At 37.5% G+C, this 23,286-nt stretch overlaps 1 protein-coding gene and 1 long non-coding RNA gene across 3 annotated transcripts; both read left to right on the forward strand.

Annotated features, from left to right (window-relative positions):
• The first annotated feature begins 7,107 nt into the window (after positions 1-7,107).
• LOC126606620 (cytochrome P450 71B37-like) lies at positions 7,108-9,223 on the forward strand. Its single transcript, XM_050274001.1, has 2 exons — positions 7,108-8,159; positions 8,573-9,223. Exons 1-2 carry the CDS (start codon positions 7,230-7,232, stop codon positions 9,191-9,193), a joined length of 1,551 nt encoding a protein of 516 aa, XP_050129958.1. The 5' UTR covers positions 7,108-7,229; the 3' UTR covers positions 9,194-9,223.
• Positions 9,224-19,861: 10,638 nt separating this feature from the next.
• LOC126606508 (uncharacterized) lies at positions 19,862-22,722 on the forward strand. 2 transcript variants are annotated; one of them, XR_007617230.1, is made up of 4 exons: positions 19,862-20,451; positions 20,654-20,993; positions 21,651-21,882; positions 22,029-22,722. It is a non-coding gene; the product is annotated as an uncharacterized LOC126606508 (long non-coding RNA). The 2 variants fall into 2 exon arrangements; XR_007617229.1 differs by having other exon boundaries at positions 19,867-20,993.
• The last annotated feature ends 564 nt before the right edge of the window (positions 22,723-23,286 follow it).

Raw genomic sequence — 23,286 nt, forward strand, 5'->3', positions numbered from 1 at the left:
TCAGCGGTTTGTGGGTTTGTTCCAAAGGCATTTATTGCCTTCGTCCTCTGGGGCTGTACCTGGTAATGAAGCTTCAAATGATGAACCTCCAATGCCTCCTCCTTCTGGGGTTTTGTCAAGTACTGAGGCTCCGGATAACCACCCTCCGGTGCTTTCTCTTTCTGGGGCTCTACCGACTGCTGAGACTTCCCCTAAGCAACCTTTGTGAAGGCTCCCTTTTGTTTGTTTATTTTGACTCATGTATATGTACATATTTGTGGCTTATCGAAAATATTAATAAATAAGCTTTGCTTCATTTCAACATATTGTGTTAAATACACCAAAGCCTTCTTCATAAAGTTCTTTGAATTTTTGCTTTTGTTGAAACCTGTATTGTTGAAGCTTTGTGAGTGAAGCATGTAGTTTGAGGTAGTGTTCCCTTAATTTCCCGAGTGAGGAAAACTTCTCGGTTGGAGACTTGAAAAATCCAAGTCACTGAGTAGTCACGAACTTTTGAGTACCAAGGCGTAGTAGCATATGGTGGGAGTCCCCCAAGTCTCTAGTCGAGGGAGTTGACGAATGAGGTGTCTTGCTAATAGTCCATGTCGTAAGTACCAAAACTTCATTCTTTTGTTTTCTAAGTGGTAGCCCCGGACTTTTTCTTCATAGATTTTGTTGATGAAGGTTGCTAGGCCCGAATAAGTGGAATTGCAGAAGGTGTAACCGTTGGTGCATTAACATCATAATGGAAGCATCACAATGATGGAAGCATCACAATGATGAAAGCATCATAATGATGAAAACACCATAATGATGAAACATCATAATGATGTTTCTTTGGTGGAATTGTTTTTCATTTCCCCTAACAACCGGAATTGTTTTTCAACATAACACCATCATCTGTAGGTCGAATCACAAAGTTGTCTTCATGAAAGTTGTTCGTTAATTCCTTAACTACAACATATCCAAATTGGAGAGCCATCGGAGCAGTACAACTCCAGAAATCCAGGTATGATGAGTGACTGTTTATCATTTGTCTGTCAACCCGTCAGATTTGTTGTGAGCTTTGAAACTCTATTTTCTCTTGCTCAGATCAGCATGCTTTCTTCATTGAAGTTGTTCCTCAGCTTGTGAACTACAACATATCCAAATTTGAGATCCCTCGGAGCTGTATAACTCAAGAAACTCAGGTATGATGAATGACTGGTTATTATTTTTCTGTCAACCCGTCAGATTTGTTGTGAGCTTCGAAACTCCATTTTCTCTTGTTCAGATCGGTATGCTTTCTTCATTGAAGTTGTTCCTCAGCTTGTGAACTACAACATATCCAAATTTGAGATCCCTCGGAGCTGTATAACTCAAGAAACTCAGGTATGATGAATGACTGGTTATTATTTTTCTGTCAACCCGTCAGATTTGTTGTGAGCTTCGAAACTCCATTTTCTCTTGTTCAGATCGGTATGCTTTCTTCATTGAAGTTGTTCCTCAGCTTGTGAACTACAACATATCCAAATTTGAGATCCCTCGGAGCTGTATAACTCAAGAAACTCAGGTATGATGAATGACTGGTTATTATTTTTCTGTCAACCCGTCAGATTTGTTGTGAGCTTCGAAACTCCATTTTCTCTTGTTCAGATCGGTATGCTTTCTTCATTGAAGTTGTTCCTCATCGACTCTTTCATAACATATCAAAAATTCAGGATGAACTAACGGTTAAATATTTCCAGATCTTCGAAACATCACAACAGCTTCGAAATCTGCAAGAAGCCGACTATCATGTTTGGAGCTTCAACACTTTAATTTCTGTCGCTCAAACAGAAATGGTTCCTTCTTGAAAGTTGTTCATATGCTCAAGAACTATAGGGTGTCCAAAATTCAGCTCCATTGGAGAAGAGCAGAGGTTGCAGAAATTTGATAGATGAAAGGAGGCGGAAGAGGGAGAGAGAGAAAAAGTCTCTTGGGTTGGATTTCTATTTTGGGGCAGATTCCAATTTTTGTAGCACCTTCATTATTGATGAATTGCTTGTACTTTTGTCCATTATGAAACTTGGGACTTTGGCTTGTTGTTGGATCTATTATAATATGTTTGGGAACATATATAAGTGAATAAATAAGAAGGAAAATTTTGGGCCCTTGTGGGTGTAAAACAAAAAATGTTTATGTTTACCCAAGTGTTTTTGTACAAGTTCAAGGGCATCTTGGGTTTTGTGAACAAAATTTGTTTATTTGGAGCAAGGTTTTATGTTGAAGCTTTGTAGGTGAAGCTTTGGTGTTGAAGCTTTCTAGGTGAAGCTTTGATGGTGAAGCTTTGTAGATGAAGCTTTGTAGATGAAGCTTTCTAGGTGAAGCTTTGATGGTGAAGCTTTGATGGTGAAAGTATGTAGAGGGAGCTTTCTAGGTGAAGCTTTTTTAGGTGAAGCTTTGTAGGTGAAGCTTTTTTAAGTGAAGCTTTTCGGGTGAAGTTTTTTTTTTGGGTGAAGCTTTGTGGGTGAAGCTTTTTAGGTGAAGCTTTGTGGGTGAAGCTTTGGAGGTGAAGCTTTTCGGGTGAAGCTTTTTGGGTGAAGCTTTTTAGGTGAAGCTTTGTGGGTGAAGCTTTGGAGGTGAAGCTTTTCGGGTGAAGCTTTTTGGATGAAGCTGTTTTTTTTTTTTTTTTTTTTTTTTTTTGGCGCTTGACACGGTCTTCATTTGCTTGTTTTGTAGTGACTGTGGAAGACGGATTGCTTTCTGATTGAGAAGGGTTCCGGCATCGCTTGCTATGAATGTAAAAGAGTGAGGGCTGAGTTGGCTAAATTACCTCTTTATTGAATTCATTGCCAAATGGCCTTCATTACATAGGATGCCGAACGGCTATAGCTCAACACTTGTACATCGTGAGTCTATTTGTAGTAGTACTTCAAGTGATCAGCGTTCCATGGATGGCCAAGGGTCTTGCCATCGGAGCTTCTAAGTGTGTAAGAGCCAGGGCGACTGATGCCAATGACTTCATACGGTCCATCCCAGTTTGGACTAAGTGTGCCTTCACTCGGGACTCTGTCGCAGAGTAATCTTTTCTTTAAGACCCAGTCTCCTATTTTGAAAGAACGAGGCTTGACCCTAGAGTCATAATAGTTGGAGATGCGCTGCTTGTAGGCGACATTCCTCAAGTGAGCTTGGTTTCTGTGTTCCTCGACTAAATCCAAGTTGAGGGTGAGTTGTTTGTCATTTTCACTTTGAATGTAGTTCTGGACTCAGAATGTTGCTTGCTCGAGCTCAACAGGGACAACCGCCTCTGTGCCAAAGGCAAGTGAGAATGGAGTTTCTCCTGTTGAAGTCCGATATGAAGTGCGATATGACCAAAGAACTTGGGGTACAAATTCTGGCCAACAGCCTTTAGCTTTGTCCAAGCTGGTTTTCAAAGTGCGCTTGATTATTTTGTTGATGGCCTCAACTTGTCCATTAGACTGGGGATGAGCTGGAGAGGCAAAGCATAAGTTGATGTTGAACTTAGAGCAGAACAACCTGAACCTCTTGTTGTCAAACTGTCGCCCATTGTCAGTGACTATCGCATTGGGAATGCCGAATCTACAAAGGATGTTCTTCCACACGAAGTCCTCTATCTTTGCCTCAGTAATGGTTGCCAAGGGTTCTACTTCGGCCCACTTTGTGAAGTAGTCCACTGCAACGACTGCGTAACAGACTTTGCCCTTCCCTGCCGGCATTGGGCCGATCAAATCAAGTCCCCACTGGGCGAAGGGCCAAGGGCTGATCATAGGAGTAAGAGGCTCTGGAGGGGAATGAGGAATAGCCGCATATCGTTGACATTTGTCACATGAGCGGGATACTTTGATGGCATCCTGGTGGAGTGTTGGCCAGTAATATCCTTGGCGAAAAGTCTTGTGTGCTAGGGACCGAGATCCAGCATGATCTCCACAGACTCCCTCATGTATTTCCCGAAGGACGATTTCCGCCTCGGCAGGCGTAAGACACCTTAAGTATGGCAGGCTAAAACCTCGCTATTGTGGCGATACCCTTGACGCGGGTTTGACCCACTGCATTGACTGCCTGGGGGCGAGCGCTATTGTGGCGATACCCTTGGTTATCGGGATAATGTCCCTTACTCTTTTTACTGAAAGGAGAGTGGTGAGGATGGAAATCCTTCCTCTTGCCTTGAAATTGATATGTCTGTTGATTCGGTGAAGCATTATGCAAGGCATGGGGAGGTGCCACTGCTGTTTGGAAAGTCGAGGTCTTCTCATTTAGGTGAGTCTGGCTTCCACCTCCCACTTGTTGATAAAGGATGGTTGTAGGGGGTTTCTCCTGATATGTCTTTGCCTCGGCGGAGGCATGGTTATAAGCCTGCGCCATCACCTCAGAGTAAGTCTTCCAAGTATTGGCATTGATCATGTATTTAAAGAAACAATCACGTAGGCCTGCCGTGAAGGCTTTGAGGGCAGTCTTGTCGTCTGCCTCGGCACACCGGGAGTATTCATGGCTGAAGCGGCCAACATACATACGTAATGACTCGTCTGGCTTCTGGCGGATAGTGTACAAGTCATCTGCAGAGTGCAAGCGATCGGTTTGGAAAATGTGTTGGGAAACAAATAGTTTCCTCAATTCCTCAAATGAGTCTACCGTCTCAGGTGTAAGACGACAATACCAATTTAGAGCTCCGCCAGAGAGGGTGGAGGGGAAGAGAAGACATCGCTCTTCGTCGGTGTGCATCCGGTATGCCATGGTGGACTCAAAGAGGTTAAGGTGCTCAATCGGGTCCTCTTTTCCAGTATAAAGTTGCAAGCCAAGCTTTTGCTTTGTCTTTGCTTGAAGGGGGGTGTTGAGGATCCTCCTTGTAAGAGGGCCAGGCCTGGGTTGGTTCCAGTCAGGTATTTCAGCCTGACGTTCAGCCTTCAACTTGTTTACTTCCTCAATAAGTTGTAGGACAAGGGGGTCCTGAGCGGAATTATGTGCCACTGGAGCTTTCTTTCGTAAATCTCCATCTCCTCTTGGAATTAGGAAGGTTTGATCAAGGGCATGTGATTTTTCCCTAGACTCGCTGTACTGGCTTCCAGGGTATGTCTGTCGGAACACCTCTGAGTCCCCTGTACCCTCATGTCTCTCTGGGACTTGTTGCCCCTTCCCCAAATTGGTGGCCGGCTTGGGCCGTGGCAGGGGACCGAGTCTCTCAGAAATCCTTGGGTCATTAATCTTTGAGCTTATATGGATGGAATTCTCTCGACGTTGCTTCAGGAAATCCCGACAATCGCGAAAGACGGCTTTCGATCCTTTTGCCCCTTCAGCAAAGAGGTGTCTCCCTCCACTTCTCATGGTTCGGGTCGAAGCAACTGGGTTAAGAGAAGCCTCATGTTGATTATCAAGTCGAGGGGTAATCTGTTCCCTATCAGGGATATCTATGTCGAATGCATGTGACCCTCCATGTTGGAGGGCACCCAGTTGATGGTTGACTTCCACGGGGGCAACAAGCTCGCGTGTCTGAGCTTGCCTAGCTTCGTGGAGTGTCTCGAAGAGCTTCTCATATTGCTCCTGGAGGACCTCATTCCTCATTGCTATCTTGTTGTTCTGAGCTTCCAACTCATCGACTTTAGCTTGAAGAAGAACTCGTTTTCCTTCCTTCTTTCGTTGTTTCGCACTATGTGCAAGGGGGGTGTCATTCTGTGTGCTATGGCTTCCTTCGCTTCCCATGCTGGAGAGGGATGCCTGATCAAAAGAAAGTGTACGAATGATAGAAACCAGCTTGACACAGCTGAAGAGAGTAGGAATAAGTGTCGTTTCCCACAGACGGCGCCAAATGTTGATGCACAAAATCAGCGAAGACTTTGGTACAACATAAAGTGTCAGGGTTTTGTGACCTTCGCTTGGTTGCTTGGTTGCTTCAGTCACTAGTGAGGATAAGTACGTAAATGAATAGAGACAGAGAAGCAAACACAGGATGTACGTGGTTCACCCAGATTGGCTACGTCCACGGAGTAGAGGAGTTCTTATTAGTAGTGAAGGGCTTACACAAGTACAAAGGATCAAGCTCTCAATTTAGTGAGTTCTTGTGAATGATTTAACACAAAATGGCATTAGGCCATATTGTGGGGGAATGACCCCTATTTATAGAAAAACTTGTAGCTTTGTCACATTGACATGTGTCATGTTGTGATTGGTTCTTGATGTCGACACGTGCTGCGCTCTGATTGGCTTCTAATCTTGACACGTGTCGAGTAGTGATTGGCCTCCTGGTCGGAGGGGAACTCTTCTGGGTCCTTGACAGTATAGCGTTGGCCGGTGCTCGGTAGTTTCGGGATTGGTCAAGTATGGTACAAACAAGATTAAAGTTGAGGGATCATTGCTATAATTTCCTCTTTCTTTTGTAAACCATTAAAGAAAGAAATCAATCATCAACAGTCACGTCTAAAAACATAATCTCCCTAGCATTTACCTTCCTTTTTTAACTTTCTAACATTAATTTCCTACATTTTCATCTTCCCCCTCCCTCTCCCTTCTTCTATGTTCCTGCATTCTCTTCCTCCCGTCTTTTTCCTTTTCTTTTTCTCCTCTTCTTGTACAACATGAGAGATTTTTCAGTGTGACCGGAATACGGGGTGATACACCACGTGTCACTATACAAACGATGCGATATGTGTGTTAAAAAGTTAATAACTTCAAAAATAAAAAATTTCACTACTTATATAAAAACATGTGGTGTAACACTCATGTTCTGGTTGCAATGAAAAATTTCTTGTACAACACAACATATGGGAATTTAGATTAGTTTTATAGAATTTGAAGCATCTTAAAACCCACAAGCACCAGCAACATGGTAAGCTTGCAAGAATTTGGTTGCTTTGTCAAATTTACAAACTTATTATTTTTTTATCCAAAAAAACTAGCCAAGATTCCAGGCTTCAAATTCCAGAATTTTAACATGAAGTGATCCAATATAAAAGCTCAAAAATAAAAGAAAAGAGGGCCTAAAGGCTAAAGGTAGACAGTAATGCTTCTCCAACTGTGATGGGTTAGAATAAAAAACAGAAATATATCTAGTGTTATAATTTTTTTTTATTTTCTCCAGCGGCCTGGATAGCTAATTCCTTTTCTACAATTAATTACTATAATAGCCAATAATGTGATTAAAATATTCATATGCATTGAAAGGCATACACATGATGCATCCCCTTTAGGATTTTGACTCCCCTTTCGAAATCTCTAGCTCTTCTTATATATAGACGAAGACCTCAGAAAAATTATATCATTGATAGAAAGCTCCAACAATGGCTACCATGACCCCCCAAATCTTCTGGCCTCTACTTCTCCTACTTATCCCTCTACTTCTTCTGCTTAAAAAGAAGCAACATGTCAATAAAACCCCACAAAATAAGCAAAAGCACCTTCCACCAAGCCCTCCCAAGCTCCCCCTCATAGGCAACTTACACCAACTCGGCTCAGCACCCCACCGATCCCTCCTCCAACTCTCCCAAAAATACGGGCCCGTCATGCTCCTCCACCTCGGCCGCATCCCCACCGTCGTAGTCTCATCCGCCGAAGCCGCCAAAGACGTCTTCAAAACCAATGACCTCCACTGCTGCAGCCGACCCACCTACGCCGGGTCCCGTCGGCTCACGTACAACTATCTCGACGTGGCATTTTCACCTTACAGCGACTACTGGAGAGAGATTAGAAAAATATGCGTGGTCGAGTTTTTCAGCGTGAAAAGGGTCCAGTCTTACCGGTCAATCCGTGAAGAAGAAGTGGCTAAAATGGTAAAATCAATCTCTGATCACTCTTCATCCTCTGTCGCTCCCGTCGATGTCAGCGAAATGTTGTTTGCCCTAGTTGCAAGCATACTGTTTAGAGTAGGGTTTGGGACGAGCTTGCAGAGCAGCAATTACAAGAGCGGTAAGGCTATTCACAAGATCATTCACGACATCGAAACCATGCTAGGAGGCATGTCGGGAGCCGAGTACTTTCCGGCATGGATCGGGTGGATTACCGACAGGGTTACTGGTGTGCAAAAGAAGTTTGATCGGATTACGAGTGAGTTGGATGTGTTTTTTCAGCAGCTCGTTGATGATCATTTGACGCCTGGGAGGAAACAAGAACATGAAGACATAATTGATGTGTTGCTTAGAACATTGAAGGAGCAAACTGGCGTGGTTGGAGTTGCACAACTTGGTCATGCTAGCGTCAAGGCTGTCCTCATGGTAATTATTAAACTCATTCAGACCAATGAATGATTAATTTTTTTTGTAGTAATTTTCATAAAAACTGCTATTTATCAGTCACCGACAATATTGAGTTATTTTAAAAGAAAAGACAATATCAATGCTATTTAATAAAAATAAGTTGTGTTTATCACTTTAAACAACATTTTTTAATTACTAATTTTTTCAAACGCATACCCTTTTATGTTGCTGACTACGAGACTTGTGAATCAGGAAAAAAATTTCATTGTGATGGGAGCACAAGTGATACTTCATGTTTTTTATAGAAGTGGTGAAAAATTTTATTTTTTTAAATTATTAACTTTTCAGTACACATATTCCACAATTTGTATAGTAATACATGGTGTACCACTCCGTATACCAATCACATTGAAAAATCTTTTGTGAATCAGAACTTATTTTTAGGTGGAATAGACACTGGTGCAATTACAATGTGGTGGGCAATGGCAGAGATAGTTAAGAACCCTAGAGTGATGAAGAAAGCGCAACAAGAAGTCAGAAATTGCATTGGAAACAAAGGATTAGTCAGTGAAAGTGATACGGAGCAGCTTGAATACCTAAAGAAGATAATTAAAGAAACTCTAAGACTGCATCCTCCAGCTCCAATGATTCTTCCAAGAGAAGCCATGTCCCACTTCAAAATCCAAGGCTATGATGTGGACCCCAAAACACTCATCCTTGTGAATGAAGGGGCAATCGCACGAGACCCTAAGATTTGGAACGACCCAGAAGAGTTTTTCCCAGAAAGGTTTGATGGAAGCTCGGTTGATTTTAAAGGACAACATTATGAATATTTGCCATTTGGAGCTGGTCGAAGAATGTGTCCAGGGATATACATGGCGACAACGACACTACAGTTTGGACTTGCAAATCTTCTCTACTGGTTTGATTGGAAATTGCCTAATGGGATGAAGGTGGAAGATTTGGACATGGAAGAATCAGCTGACGCTTCTCTCACCGTGCCTATGAAAAATCATCTCTTACTTGTACCCCAGAAATTTTATCAGAATTAAGAATCCTAATATCATTAGGATTTGGGAAGATGAATTTACGATTAAGATTGAATTGAGTTAAACTGATATGTTTTCATCTTCTTATGTTATAATTAAATAAAAAAAAGAGATACTTTGGATGCTGTCCCTAATCCTTAACATTCTTTGACTAAAACCTTAATGATATTCAAAGTTTGATCAAACTTTGTACACCTCATTATATTACAATTAATATTTATATTTTTATAGTTTTGAGATACTTTATGAGATTTATAATCCTATAAATTTAAAATCCCTCATTATAATACTATTAGAAACGGTTATAATAAAAAATTCAAATATTTTGATTGAATAAATGGATAAAAACTATGTAAAAATAAGAAATAATTAATGGCAAAAGAATATATCCATAGTGTTAAAAAAATTGGTACATTTTACAAAAAAAATTAGTACATTTCACATATAATAAAGCGGTACATTAATAAAGAAGAATGGGTACATTATAAATAAATTAGGGTACAAATAAAATATTAAAAAATTATGAGTACAAATGAATTTTTAAAAAATATAGGCGCTAAAAAAAATTAATACATGGGTACAAAATAAAACTAAAAAGAAAATACTACAAATTTAAAAAAAATTTGCAAATTAAAAGTGGGTATAAATTAAAAATATAAATAAATGATACAAAGTTTAGGCATAAATAATAAATATACCATATGTAATTTTTCTATCATTGATAAAATATACAATGTCACGTGATGGTATGCACATGGTTACAAACAAAAATATTTTTTTTTTAAAAAGATGGGTACAAAAAGAAACTAATATATGTGTACAAATTAAAAATGAAAGAAAAATTGGTACAAATTAAAAATAGGTAAATATATGATAAAAATTTAGCCATAAATATAAATATACTATTTGTAACATTTTTAACACTAAAGGAATATATTTAAAAATAAAAATATTTTATTATTCAAATAATTAATGATGTTATTAATACCAAGGACCTTGATCAAAAATTGAAAATGAATAGGATTTTAATCAATGGAGTAGTAAAAAAAAGGATGTGAACCTAATTTCTCTTAAAAAAAATGATTTTCATACTTTTTATACTCCTTTGCTACATTCAGTTTCATTGTTTTTATCGGTTGATTTGTTTAACAAAAGACCATAACAAAAGAAGGAAATGTAGAAATCATTAGCATCAAATAATTAGAAAACTACATTTCAGTCCTTGAAAAACATCGCTTGTAAACTAAAAGGAAAAATTACACGTAGATACACTTTAATTACTTAATTTTATATTGAGACAATACTTTTTAAACATTACAAAGAGAGACAAAAGTTTTATACATGTGAAAGATGACATTATTCCCTTTTTTTTCTCTGGAGTTTAAGTTACAAAAATACCCTTATATCTAATAACCATATTTTTCTAAAGTACAAGACAAAGACATAGAGTCATTCGAAAAATAGATTCGTTAATTGGTTTTCTGGCATTTTAAGCATATATGCCTAACCCAGAGAGACTCGCACATTCTCAGTGCCTTAATTTTTCTATATGTCCTATCTTTCTCTCTTTGTGTGTCTAGTTATCTTAAACCTCCAGGCCCTGTTTGGCAGATCGGATAGAGGATCGGATAGGACTAATTATACGGACGCGGGTGTTTGGCGTTCACTCGTACTAAATAAGCGCCGGATTAAATTAACCGGTGTGCTTATTTAGTACGGTATACACCGGACTAATAAAACCAACCAAAAGGCCCGGATTATTAGTCGGCCCTCTCTCTCTCTCGCCTTCTCTCGGCCTTCTCTCTCTCTCTCTCTCTCTCTCTCTCTCTAGGCGTCGTTGTCCTCCCCCCCCCCGTCACCTTCTCTCACCATCGTCGTCCTCCCCGTCGCCGTCGTCGTCCTCCCCTGCAACTGGGTCTTGCAAAGAAGCATGCACTCTCTTGCCCGGCATGGTGTCTGGGAAACCTCTCTTCTCAAAACGCCAACAAACTACTCTCCTTCTCTCTGTCAAACCGCCGCCAGTCCATTCCACTTGCGATGCTGCAGTGCAGGAGGTAACCTTGTCAACAAATCGTTAGTTTGTTTCGTTTGTTGCATCTTGATTTGGGTTGATGTGGATCTGATGACTCATGGTTGCTCACCAAATGTGTAGGCAGGCGGGGAAGAAGAAGGGAGAGAGAAGGAGGGCGTTTGAGGGGTTCGGCGGAGAGAACAGGGAAGAAGAAGGGATGGTTTCAGATTTTATTTTTATTTTTATAAGTTTAATTTAATTTTAAGTTTGATTTAGCCTATCCGGTATAAAACTAAACACAGTATAAATAATACGGTCATTAATCCGATACTGCACCAAACGCCCGACTAATTTAGTCAGTACTATCCGGTGGCTATTTATCCTATCCGACAGAAATAGTCAGTACAGTCCGAGCTGCCAAACGAGGCCCCAAAGGCTAATATCAAAGAAATGACTAAGGAGGGAAGACACACTTCGGTTGGGATGTGTTAGTTTATTTTAGATGATTGTTTGGCAACAAAAGCCTCATCCCAAATCTGAAAATACAAAGACCCATATCAAATTGCTTCATTTTGTAGTTATTATTTTATGAATCTTTTGGGTGAGCAAGAATTTTTGTCGACAATTGCTTCCCAGTTTATAATGAAAATCTTGCATAAGTAAGATAGATTAAAGAAAACATAGGACACGACCAAGAATTTGCTCTGCACTTTCGTCAAACTGCATACATTTTGGGGATTAATGATAAAATTCTCGTTATGGTAGTTAATGATGAGGAGGGCAAAGATGTGCTTGTGTTATTGTATATATCTTGAGAGCGTGCTCCAAAGGAGAGGGATTTCAAGGGAGTAGCAAGTATTCGAAGAAACATTTCATATTTTATTTGGTTTTGACTTGATCGAATGATACGCAAGTAGACAGTTTTTTGGGACATTTTTATCCACACTTCTAAAGTGTTGCGGTGTTTTTTAAGATAGTTCTGCATCTTCAAGGTTTTATTTATTTATTTATTTTTTTTATTGTTGAATTGATTGAATTTTAAAATTTGATGTATAGGTTCTTCACATCTTCATTTCATAATAGAGAAACCGTTATTCTTCATGGAAGGAATGATATATGCATACACAAGTTGAAATCATTTCCCTCTTTATAAGGCACCTTAAGTGGTTGAAGAGCCTTAGTAGGAAAAAAAAAAATCTTCGACCACTTGCTCTAATAACGGGGAAAATGACACAATTCACGTGAGTTTATAGTTACTTTCAAGAAAAAAGATCCAATGTGATGCGGGAGCAAGCATACACCTTAGAAATTGCTCACATGCATTGAAATTGGAATAATAATGACAGTGCACTTTTAATTACTTAGAAATTTTTTTAACTCCATTTAGAATATGGTGAGTCTTTTAAGAAGTTGTAATTCATTTACGCTTCCTTTATCTTTGCTTTATATTATGATGTAATACAACAATTTGGCAAACTTGAATGAATTAAAATATTATTTGTTTTGTGCAATTGAAGTGAGTTGTTTCTCCTTCTAAAATCAAGCGTTTGGCTTGGTCGTGTGAGCGAATCCATGATTAGCAATGTCGAGCGAGTTCTGTTGTCCCTGGTTGAGCGATTCCCAGGTTATCATCCCTTGAGACTCTTCTCTTGCGTCAAATGGCACCAGAGTAGGTTTTCCGCTGCAGTTGGAGGCTATAGCTATGATTTACAATCTGTTTGAAGAGCACACTATCGAAGAAATTAGTTTTGTCGATTGGAATTTACCACCAATTTACGATGAGTACGTTGATGAAGACGAAGTCAATATCATTTTGTGAATGAAGTTAATGAGGATGGCAGCAAGCCTCCATGCGTCAGATGGTAAGCTGTGACTACTATTCGTCTTTTGGATGCTACAAGAATCTTTCAAAGTACTCCAAGCTTGATGCAAATGGAGATGCTTCAAACCTACAAGAAATGGATGATGGCAAAGTGCTACTGATTTACCAAATGAATTTTGAAAAGAATTTCAGACAGTTTACAATTTTTGTGACTTCAACATGGATGGAACAAGGCGGTGTCCCTCATTCCTCAAGCCCAGCAGTGATCCTTAAAGAGGCCACTCATGTGGTAAGTTGTGGTTATGAAGACAAAACTGAATGGGGTTTAGAGCTAGGTTGGATTTATAGATCTATCACAGAAAACATTCTAACGAGAAGAAGGAACTAGGGCCTACAACATTTGAAAGAATGGGGAAATGGTGTTTCCATGAATATTTTTTGGCTTGGAACACTTTGATCACTGTGAATGTCATTTTATTATTGTGGTTGTTGTGGAAGAATCTGCAAGTTCATCCCAAAGATTGAGGAAGATCGAATGAAACTCAAAGACGAGTTTTCTTCGAGAATGGGAGAATGATGTGAGAGCCAAGGCTTAAAAAAAAAAACAAATTGAAAACTTCTCGTTGGCATTGGAATTCAAATAATAAAGGCATTGTAATTTATTTTTAATGACACATGAACTTGTTAAGTCAGTTTTAGAGAGTTTCTTAGGAAGTTGTAGTCTATTTATGTTTCTTTATTTTTAGTTCCTTTAAATATTGATGTATTAGAAGCCTTTGGGTAGACATGATTAATGAAAAATAGTTTATTTGCCTTGTGCATTTGAAGAGTGTGAGTTATCTCCTCCTTAAAATCAAGTGTGAGACTTGGTTGTGTTGAGCGATTCCACAATTAGCGACATGAGTGATTCCCTTGCCCCTGGTTGAGTGATTCCCAGGTCCCCGTCTCCCCGAGACTCCCCTGGGTCTTTTCTACATCAAGTGGCATCAGAACAGGTTTTCCGTTGCGTATGAAGATCATGGATGAGATTTTCCATCCGTTTGAAAATCAATTGGTTGAAGAGCCTAGCTCAGTCGATTGGAATTCCCCACCAATTTATGACAAGTACGTTGATGACGACGAAGAAGTCAATGAGAACTTTGTTGATTGGAGTTCTACACCAATCTTTGACGAGAAAAATGATTATTACAAGTATGTGATTAAGGTGGCTAATCAAGATTGTTGTAAGCAGCTTGAGGTCATTTGTTCTCCATATTGGGATTCTTCCCCAATTTTTGTTGACTGCCAATGAAGACGCAGGTAAGAGTTCATGGGTTGAACAACGATGTGGACAACTTATAAAGAATGTGAAGTCTCTTGCATTCTGTTTTCATGATTATATTTGGGATGTATTCATTGATCGTGCTTTGGTTAAGAGAAAATGCTTGGAGAAGGAACTACCTTTTGCTCATTATTGGAGTTTTCTTTTGAAACAATTGAATTTTAATCCTTTGATAAGATTGGAATTCAATTAAAATCTAATGTAAGATCAAATTTTAATTATAGTCCTTTGACTAGATATCCACATCAGCATTTATATTTAAATTCATAATTAATTGTTATTAGATACTTAAATACGTTTTTTTTCATTCCTAAAATGCCCATATTAAGGCTATCTCCAACCGAGGGCTGGCCAGAGGGCTCGTTTGAGCCCTCTGGCCCTCCAAGATTCCCCAAGATATTAATATTTTAATGAACAGTACAGGGCCATATTTGCCTCCGTCTCCAACCGAGGGCCAGATGGCCAAATGGCTCGTTTTAGCCCTGTCACAAAAAACCGTCTCCAACCGAGGGCCAAAGGGCCATAGGGCCAAACATAATTTATTATTTAAAAACTACACTAGTTTCATGTTGTTAAATGTTTTTTTATGTTGTATAATTTGTATGTTGGTTAATGTTATTTAATGTTATTTCATATTGTTTAATGTTGTTTCATGTTACTTAATTTAATTTAATGTTGTATAAATGGCCTAGGAAAAAAATAGAATTGAAAAAAATTATGAAACAAATTTTGTGAAATAGAAGTTATAGAAAAAAAAATATGAATCAAATTTTGTAAAATAGAAGTTATAGGAAAAAAAATAGAATTTAAAAAAAAATTGAAACAAATTTTGTAAAATAGAATTGAAAAAAAATATGAAACAAAATTTGATTAATATGAAAAGGAAAAAAAAAGGGAAAAAAAAAGTTTAAATTCATTAAAAAAAAAAAAAGCCTAATAATACAACGGCTACTAGCCGTTATATTAAAAAACATTCAAACTATTAGTGTCGGTTATAACCGACACTAATAGTAGAACTATTAAAAAAAAAATAAAACCTCTTTAATGCTGTCGGTTTTAACCGACAGCAATAGAAAACAATAAAAAAAAAATAAGCCAGCCCGGGGCTGGCTGGCTGGCTGAAAGCAGCCAGCCCTCCAGCCCTCTCCGATCCCGTGGGGCCCTCCCAGATTCCAGAGCCCTCTGGCCTAGCCCTCGGTTGGAGACGGTTTTAGGGCTATTTTCGGCCCTCTGGCCCTCTGGACCCTTCGGTTTGAGATGACCTAAATACTTGATTTTTTTTGTCAAACTAAAAATTTTGATTTATTGATTTGATTCAGATTTTTCGCCATCATCCTTGACTTCCTTTATTAATAAATGCAGTTGAATGGAAAACCATAACAAAAAAATATTAGTGAAACGTTAAGAAAAAAAATGCAAAATCCATGGTCTATCATTATGCAAGTTGCAAAGTCATGAGTATATACCAAATAATTATAAAATGATTGTACCTAAATATATGTATCGAAGTATGTGTACCGAAGTATGTGCATCAAAGATGTGCATCGAAGTATGTGTACCGAAGCATATAAATGTACTGAAATGCTTCTTGTTGAGATCACTATTGTTGTGAAATGGAAAACCAAATGGAAAAAAGGCTTCATATATTTAGGTATAACAATCACCAAATGGAAAGTTCCATTCAGATTAATAGAATTTTTTGAGGCAATTCAAACTAGAAGATGCAAAATCAAAATTCATAAAGTCCAAGTTTTTATTTCGGAGACTGAAAGAGAGTGTTTCTGATGGAGATAATGTGAGCCTTTGGCCGATGCCATGGAGAGGAGTGGTGATCACCGATTCACCATGGAGCACTATGGGTGGCTGTCAGGTAGGAGGGAGGGAGGGAGAGGGAGAGAGAGATCGAGAGAGAGAGGATCATCACCTTATATCAAATTCTGCAACATTTCTCAAATGAGTACTAAATTAAATGCAAACATTTGGATTTCAAATGAGTAATAAATTTTGCAACATTCCTCATAAAATCAATTATTGTTCACAAGGATATAATTGGAAGAAAGAAAACCATAAAATCAATGTAAAATGGGTAAATATGACATGGAATATGTATGATGACATGTAAACCGGATCAAAGGACTAAATTCAATTCTTAATCTTATACCGGGTATTCATCAAAAGTTAATCTTATTCAAGGATTAGACTCTATTTTCCTATTTTATTTTCTCGTTCATGAGTATTTACAGTCTCCCAGAAGCAATAAGTTTGGAAGCCTATATGCATCACAATTCTTTTGGAAGAAAAAGGGGATCAGTCTATACACGATGGAAATAGAAAATGTATTATGAATTTTGTGCTCTTTGGAATGTTGTACGAATTGTGATTATCTTACTAAAATCTCTACTATGGGAAACATTGGTTGGGCATCCGAAAGATCTTGGAAGACCAAATGAAATTCGAGGACGAATTTTCTTCGAGAAAGGTATAATGATGCGGGAGCAAGCATACACCTTAGAAATTGCTCACATGCATTGGAATTGGAATAATAATGACAATGCACTTTTAATTACTTATAAATTTGTTAAGTCCATTTAGAATATAGTGAGACGCTTTTAGGAAGTTGTAATTCATATATGCTTCCTTTATCTTTGCTTTAAATTATGATGTAATACAACAATTTGGCAGACTTGAATGAATTAAAATATTATTTGCTTTGTGCAATTGAAGTTGTTTCTTCTTCTAAAATCAAGCATTTGACTTGGTCGTGTAAGCGAATCCACAATTAGCAACGTCAAGTGAGTTCTGTTGCCCCTAGTTGAGCGATTCCCATGTTTCTATCCCCTGTCTTTTCGAGACACCTTGTTTTCTTTTTTGCATCACAATGTACCTTAAGTTTGATAGAATCACAATGGGAAGCAATGAACTCTCCCCTTGATATTGTTCACTCTCCAAATCATGTCGGTATTATGTTGTTATAAACTAATTCTACTAAAAAAGTATACAAAACTTATTCTACATGTATTTGAAACTGATTCTGCAAAAATGGTCAAAGATGGGTTAAACTAATCCTACAAAAATGATTGATGACGGGTTGAATTGATCTGCAACAATGGTCGAAGACTGATTGAACTGATTCTGCAAAAATTGTTGAGGACAGGTTGAACTAATTCTGCAGAAATGGTTGAGGACAGATTGAACTGATTCTGCAAAAATTGTCGAAGACGGGTTGAATTGATTATGCAAAAATTGGTCTAGGACTGATTGAACTGATTCTGTCAAAATGGTCGAGGGCGGGTTGAACTGATTCTGTATATAGTTTCAAAATTGATTCTGCAAAAATAGGTAAGGATGAGTTGAGCTTATGACACATATTAATTTTGTTGAAGTTGTGAGAGTTGGGTTCTATTAACAGCCAGCCTTAGGGGTATAACTGATATTTTAAAACATTGTCTCCATGTTTTTTAGCTGGACTTTAGTTGTTTTTATGTTTTTGTCTCTATATATAAAGCTCCCAAACTAAAACCTTCACTAAGATAATAAACTAATTCAGTTTTTTTATTCATGTCCAAGTCAGCTATTACATTCCGTATTTAGCTTTAATTTTTTTATGTAATTTTCACTATATTTTTCTTTGTATATTACCTTGTGAATTAAAATGTCTAAAAATTAGTGTATATTATTTTTTTTTTGGCAAGAAAAGCATCATATATTTAATTTATTTAGCAGCATTTTATTTTTTATTATCTAGATACTAATAAATGATGGTCACTTTGACTTAAAAAAAGTTCATATTTGAAAATAATCATTTACTTTTAAAGATAAAATTGCTATTTTCACTTGAGTTATGTGATATATTTTTTAATTAATAATGATGTAGTACATGATAAATTTTTTTTTTAAACAAACGATATTATCTCTACTAATTGATAAAATACTCATTGTTAACCAAAATCCTATAAAATTACTAGTTTAACCCTCTAATTAAAAAAAAATTTGAATAAGAAATATGGGACATAAATGTAGTTTCACACAACCAAATTTTGCTGTTTTTTTTTTCAAAGCCTCACCTACATGTAATCATAACATATCTTTAATTTAAAAAAAAAAAAAAGCCTTCCCTCTCCCACATTCTCTATCACTCTCTTCCTCTCTCCTTCTATTTCAAAAACAAAAATAAAAAATTTTCTCACACACTTTATGTGTGCCCATATGCTAATATATAATAAGAAAAGAAGATGGACTCACAATCAGATAGTAATAATATGATTCAAACCATTCATGACAACTATTAATAATCGTGATTCATGCATGCACCATTTATTTGTTTAGATAAGAAAAGGCTAAAAATGTAAGAAGAAAAGCGGTAATTGCCTTTGTTTTTTAATGAATTTAGATTTGACATGACCTTAATTTGGTCCAAGCTTAATTAGCATGATCAAAAGGTTAAAAGTATGCGGATTTTTCTGTGCCCAAGTGTTCTGCATATTTTCTTCCACGCGTTTACAGATACGACAAAACCTATGTTTGTTTCCCATTTCAATTTTGGTGGTGCTATTTATACATTTATTTTTATTTTTATTTTTCACATTTTTTGTAAACTTTTATTTTTTGATATTTTTCGATTCATTCAACCTGATAATTTAAAATTAAGAAAATGTATGAGAGGTAAATATAAATGTGCGGATAACACCACTCTTTCAACTTTCGTGCATACTATTCTTCCACATTTTTTACTACGCTAGTGGGAGTTGTTGGCTTGAAGTTTCATCATTGGATTTAACATATTTGCCGACCTAAGGCAATATATATAGAGCTCCTCCAGATAAGATTTTTGTAAAGAAAAAGGTAAGCAAGGACGTCATGATCATTGATCGAAGAAAATCTTGGCAGGAACGTTTCGTTATCAGCTTGATTAGCTATGGCCTATATGGATTTCCTTTTCGCTTGCTATCCTGATTTCAAAGAAATATATCACAAGTAGTTAGAAAGCAAGGAGACGTATAGAAAGTTATTTAGGCCAACAACATGCATGATGCTTATCTATCAATCAGATGAATGGACTAGTGAAATTTTATTTGAACCCATATAATTTCTTACTATACTCAACTTAAATTTTAAATGTTAGTTGTCTATTTTACCCTATTGCGTAATTACTATTAAGTACAAAATGAAATTAATAATAAAACTCAAATTTATCAATAAATTCACACACAATAATTAGACCCTAGCATCACCCTTTGTTTATCCTACGCTCATTATGGCTAAAACCTTAAGGGTGCGTTTGTTGCACCGGATTATCTCGGACTAGATTAGCTTCATGGACTAAGCTGGACTGGCTTAGACTAGACTAAGCTAGACTAATTTAGTGAAGCGTTTGGTGCAGTATCGGACTAAAAAGAAGGATAATAACAAACTACAATATTTTATATTTTTTAATTCATATCTAATAATATTATATTAATAATTCTATCATTTTTTCTTTCTTTCTAATAATACTCTCCTTCTCTCTCTGGAAGCCTCCATCCTTTTCTTCCTCGTTCTCTCTGTCCCACACTCTCCTTCCCTTTCCTCTTTTTTTCTGATTAACTGCCAAAAACAATTAAGAATAACAAGATTAACCAATGAGGCTAAGAGACCTCCAAGTCTATAAAAGCAACGACAATTCCTCCACACCTACACAGAGTCGCAGACTCACACTGAAACCATTAGATCCAAAACTGCGATCGCAGCTTCTTCCTGCAATGGATTTTGCACCGCATGATCTCGGAGGTTCGAATTGAAACGCGGTCGAGTTCGAGCCGAGCTCGGATCTCGGTAGAGCAGAAAGAGAAGAAAGCGAGGAGAGAGGAAGAGGGGAATGCAGAATTGGCGAGGGGGAATGATGGTGGCTCTTGGCGTTTGTGAAAACATAGGAGCAGAGGAAGAAGCCCAGAACTCACAGATGGGCTCGTAAGGAGGAGGAAGAAGCAGGTCTTAGCAAGTCCTGTGGTTTGGGGAGGCTTTTAGTCCACACGAGTCCCCTTTAGTCCCACTTAACTTAGTCCCAGCACCTATCAAACATGGGACTGTAGTCCAGTCCAGTCCAGTCCAGTCCAGTCCCTCCTAAAGAGGTGAAACAAACGCCCCCTAATAGCTCTCGACTAACACTTATACCATTTGCCAAACTCATCAATTGTGTGCACATGAGATTGCAGAATATAGAAGGATTGGTGATGAGTTGATTTCATATTTATATATTTTACCCTGTTCTTAGTATAATTTGATAATTATTTTGGTAGAATGTTGATACTTTGCTTTATATTTTCAACATAGGACATTTGACTTCCTCTGGAGCGAAACGTGATCAAACGGACGAATTTTGGAGTAATTCAAATTGGAGGATGTTCGTGTGTTCCTTAGCTTGTTCATATCAAAATTTCAGTAATTTTTACCAAGCGATTATTTTCTGGTGATTAAATAAAGAAGCAGTGTGCGTTGTTGGAAAGTGACATTTTTGGGCTTAATTGCAGTTTTTGGAGCCCAAGATGATCTTAGATGGGTTCGTAGCCTTCTGGAGGGTTGTCCCTGAAATTGACTAAGGCTTCTTGTGGTTAATATATGTAACTTCTTAGGATGGACGACACGTCTTAAGGGTTATATGGTTTTTCAAAAGGTTTTCACAAAACTTAATGAGTCTTACATGTTCACATTCTATCTGGACACCATGGACGGGTTGCATGTTAGATATACGTTATATGTTGGAGGTTCCAAGTAGGATATATATTAGGAAAACCTAATCTTCAAAATATGCATGTGTAATTCATAAGTAATTGGAAGAACTACATAGGATTGTTAAGGTGACGGCGGAACCCTAGTGCTTTATCACTTTGAATTCTAAAAAATTGTTTCTTTCTCTTTCTTTGAAATTGCAGATTTTAGTTAACCTTTTACTTGAATTCATTTTTCTTAAGTTAGGTCACTAAATCACCTTTTTCCAAAACTTTGTTCTTAATAATTAGTTGAGATTTGGTTTGTGTAAATTTATTTAAATTAACTAGTTGAGATTTGGTTTGCGTAAATTTATTTAAATTAACCACTATGGAGAACGACCTTACTTGAGCCAACTATACTATGATAATCTTGTTTCTTTTTCAAGTATTTTAGGTGTTTTTAACCATTTATGTGCATGTGGTAAAAAACATATCAAGAAATTGACGCCCCTGCCAGAGATTGATTTTAAATAGATTTTTGTTTATCATATTCTCAATTAATTATTCCCGTATATATTTATAAAAAACATTAATTTTCGTTTTTTTTTTAATTTCTGCAGATTGTGAGCACTGCATGGTCTGTACCAGATCACAAAAGTAGCAATTGACAAATTTTGATCCAGAACTTGAACGAATAGTAAGGAGCAGAATCTGCAGTGGGAACCCTCACGGCAGGGAATAATTTTGCATAATCTGTTTATTGGGTTTTTGGAAAGCGAAGAGGCTATGGCTTTTGTTCTACCAACAACAGGATAATCGTTGAAGGAGCCATTGGTAGCTCATGCCACCGAGGTACCTAGTTGCATTAGTTATTCTGAAGTTGAGGAAGGGTCCACATTTGAAATTTGGCATCACATGTTGGAGATTTTACCTTCTTTTCATGGTTTATCAACTGATGATCCTAACATGCATCTTACTGAATTTTTGATGGGATGCAGAAATATCTTGGTAAAAGGATTTTCAGCCGAATTTATCAAACTTATACATTTTCCTTACACTTTGAAGGATGAGGCAATGAGATGGTTACTTACACTTCCATCCGGAAGCATTACTTCGTGGGCCTAACTCGCGTTTTTAAGCAAGTATTACCCAACATCAAAGATGCTTGATATGAGTACACAAATTTAACATTTTCCCAGAAACCTAATGAAGCAATTCATGAAGCATGGGAACGTTACAAAGATTTGCTCCGGAAATGTCTGCATTCAGGCATTAATGGTGACACTCAAATGAATTTATTTTACAGAGGGCTAAATTTGGCAACTAAGACTTTTGTAAATGCTTCTTATGGAGGAACGTATTCAGACAAACATGCTCTGCAAGCGTATCAATTATTTGAGAAAATGGCAACATAATCTCAACAATGGGCGATTGATCTACCTCAGACTAGGGGTGTTTTTGAGATGTTTAGTGGATCTCCACAAATAGAAAAGATGGAGAAAAAGTTAGAAACTTTTGATGCAAAATTTGATATGCTTTTACAAAGAATGACAACACATGTGCAGTAGGTTGAGGTCCAACAGCTTACTGCAACAGCTTGTACCATTTGTGGCATCACAACGCATGATTTCATAGGCTGCCCATATAGGGACGTGTATACGGAACAAGATAATGCATTTGATAATTATTAGAGGCCTAGGAATGATCCGTATTCAAATTTTTACAACATCGAATGAAGAGATCACCTAAACCTTAAGTGGGATAAAGACCAACATACTAAACCACAATTTCAACAGTTATTACAGCAACTTGCTACACCAGCTAAAGCATCTTAGGAGGTCGCAATTGAGAAATTGATAGAACACACTTGGTCAAGTTTTGATGCAACCAATCAAAATATTCAGAACATGCAAGCAACCAGAAAGATTTATAGCAGCAAATGGGGTAGATTGCACTTCAGTGTTCGGGCAGAGAACTAGGAAAATTTCACAGCCAAACTGTCCCGAATCCACGCGGAAACGTAGATTGTAATGCTGTCAGAACATTGCGTTATGGTAAAAGTTATGACAACCGAGATGCAGAAAATGCAGAAAATAGTACTGAAAATTTGCTGTCAGCACCTGTGCAGCCACAAACAGATTCTGAAATTTCTGCAGAATCTGCCCAGGCATTGGATAGATCCGAAAAAAACTGCATTACCTGATGTAGAAACTGTAGAAAATTCAGAACATGTTTATGTGCCCCCAATGCCATATC

Source organism: Malus sylvestris, chromosome 16 (genome assembly GCF_916048215.2).
Source record: "Malus sylvestris chromosome 16, drMalSylv7.2, whole genome shotgun sequence".
NCBI lineage: Eukaryota > Viridiplantae > Streptophyta > Magnoliopsida > Rosales > Rosaceae > Malus > Malus sylvestris.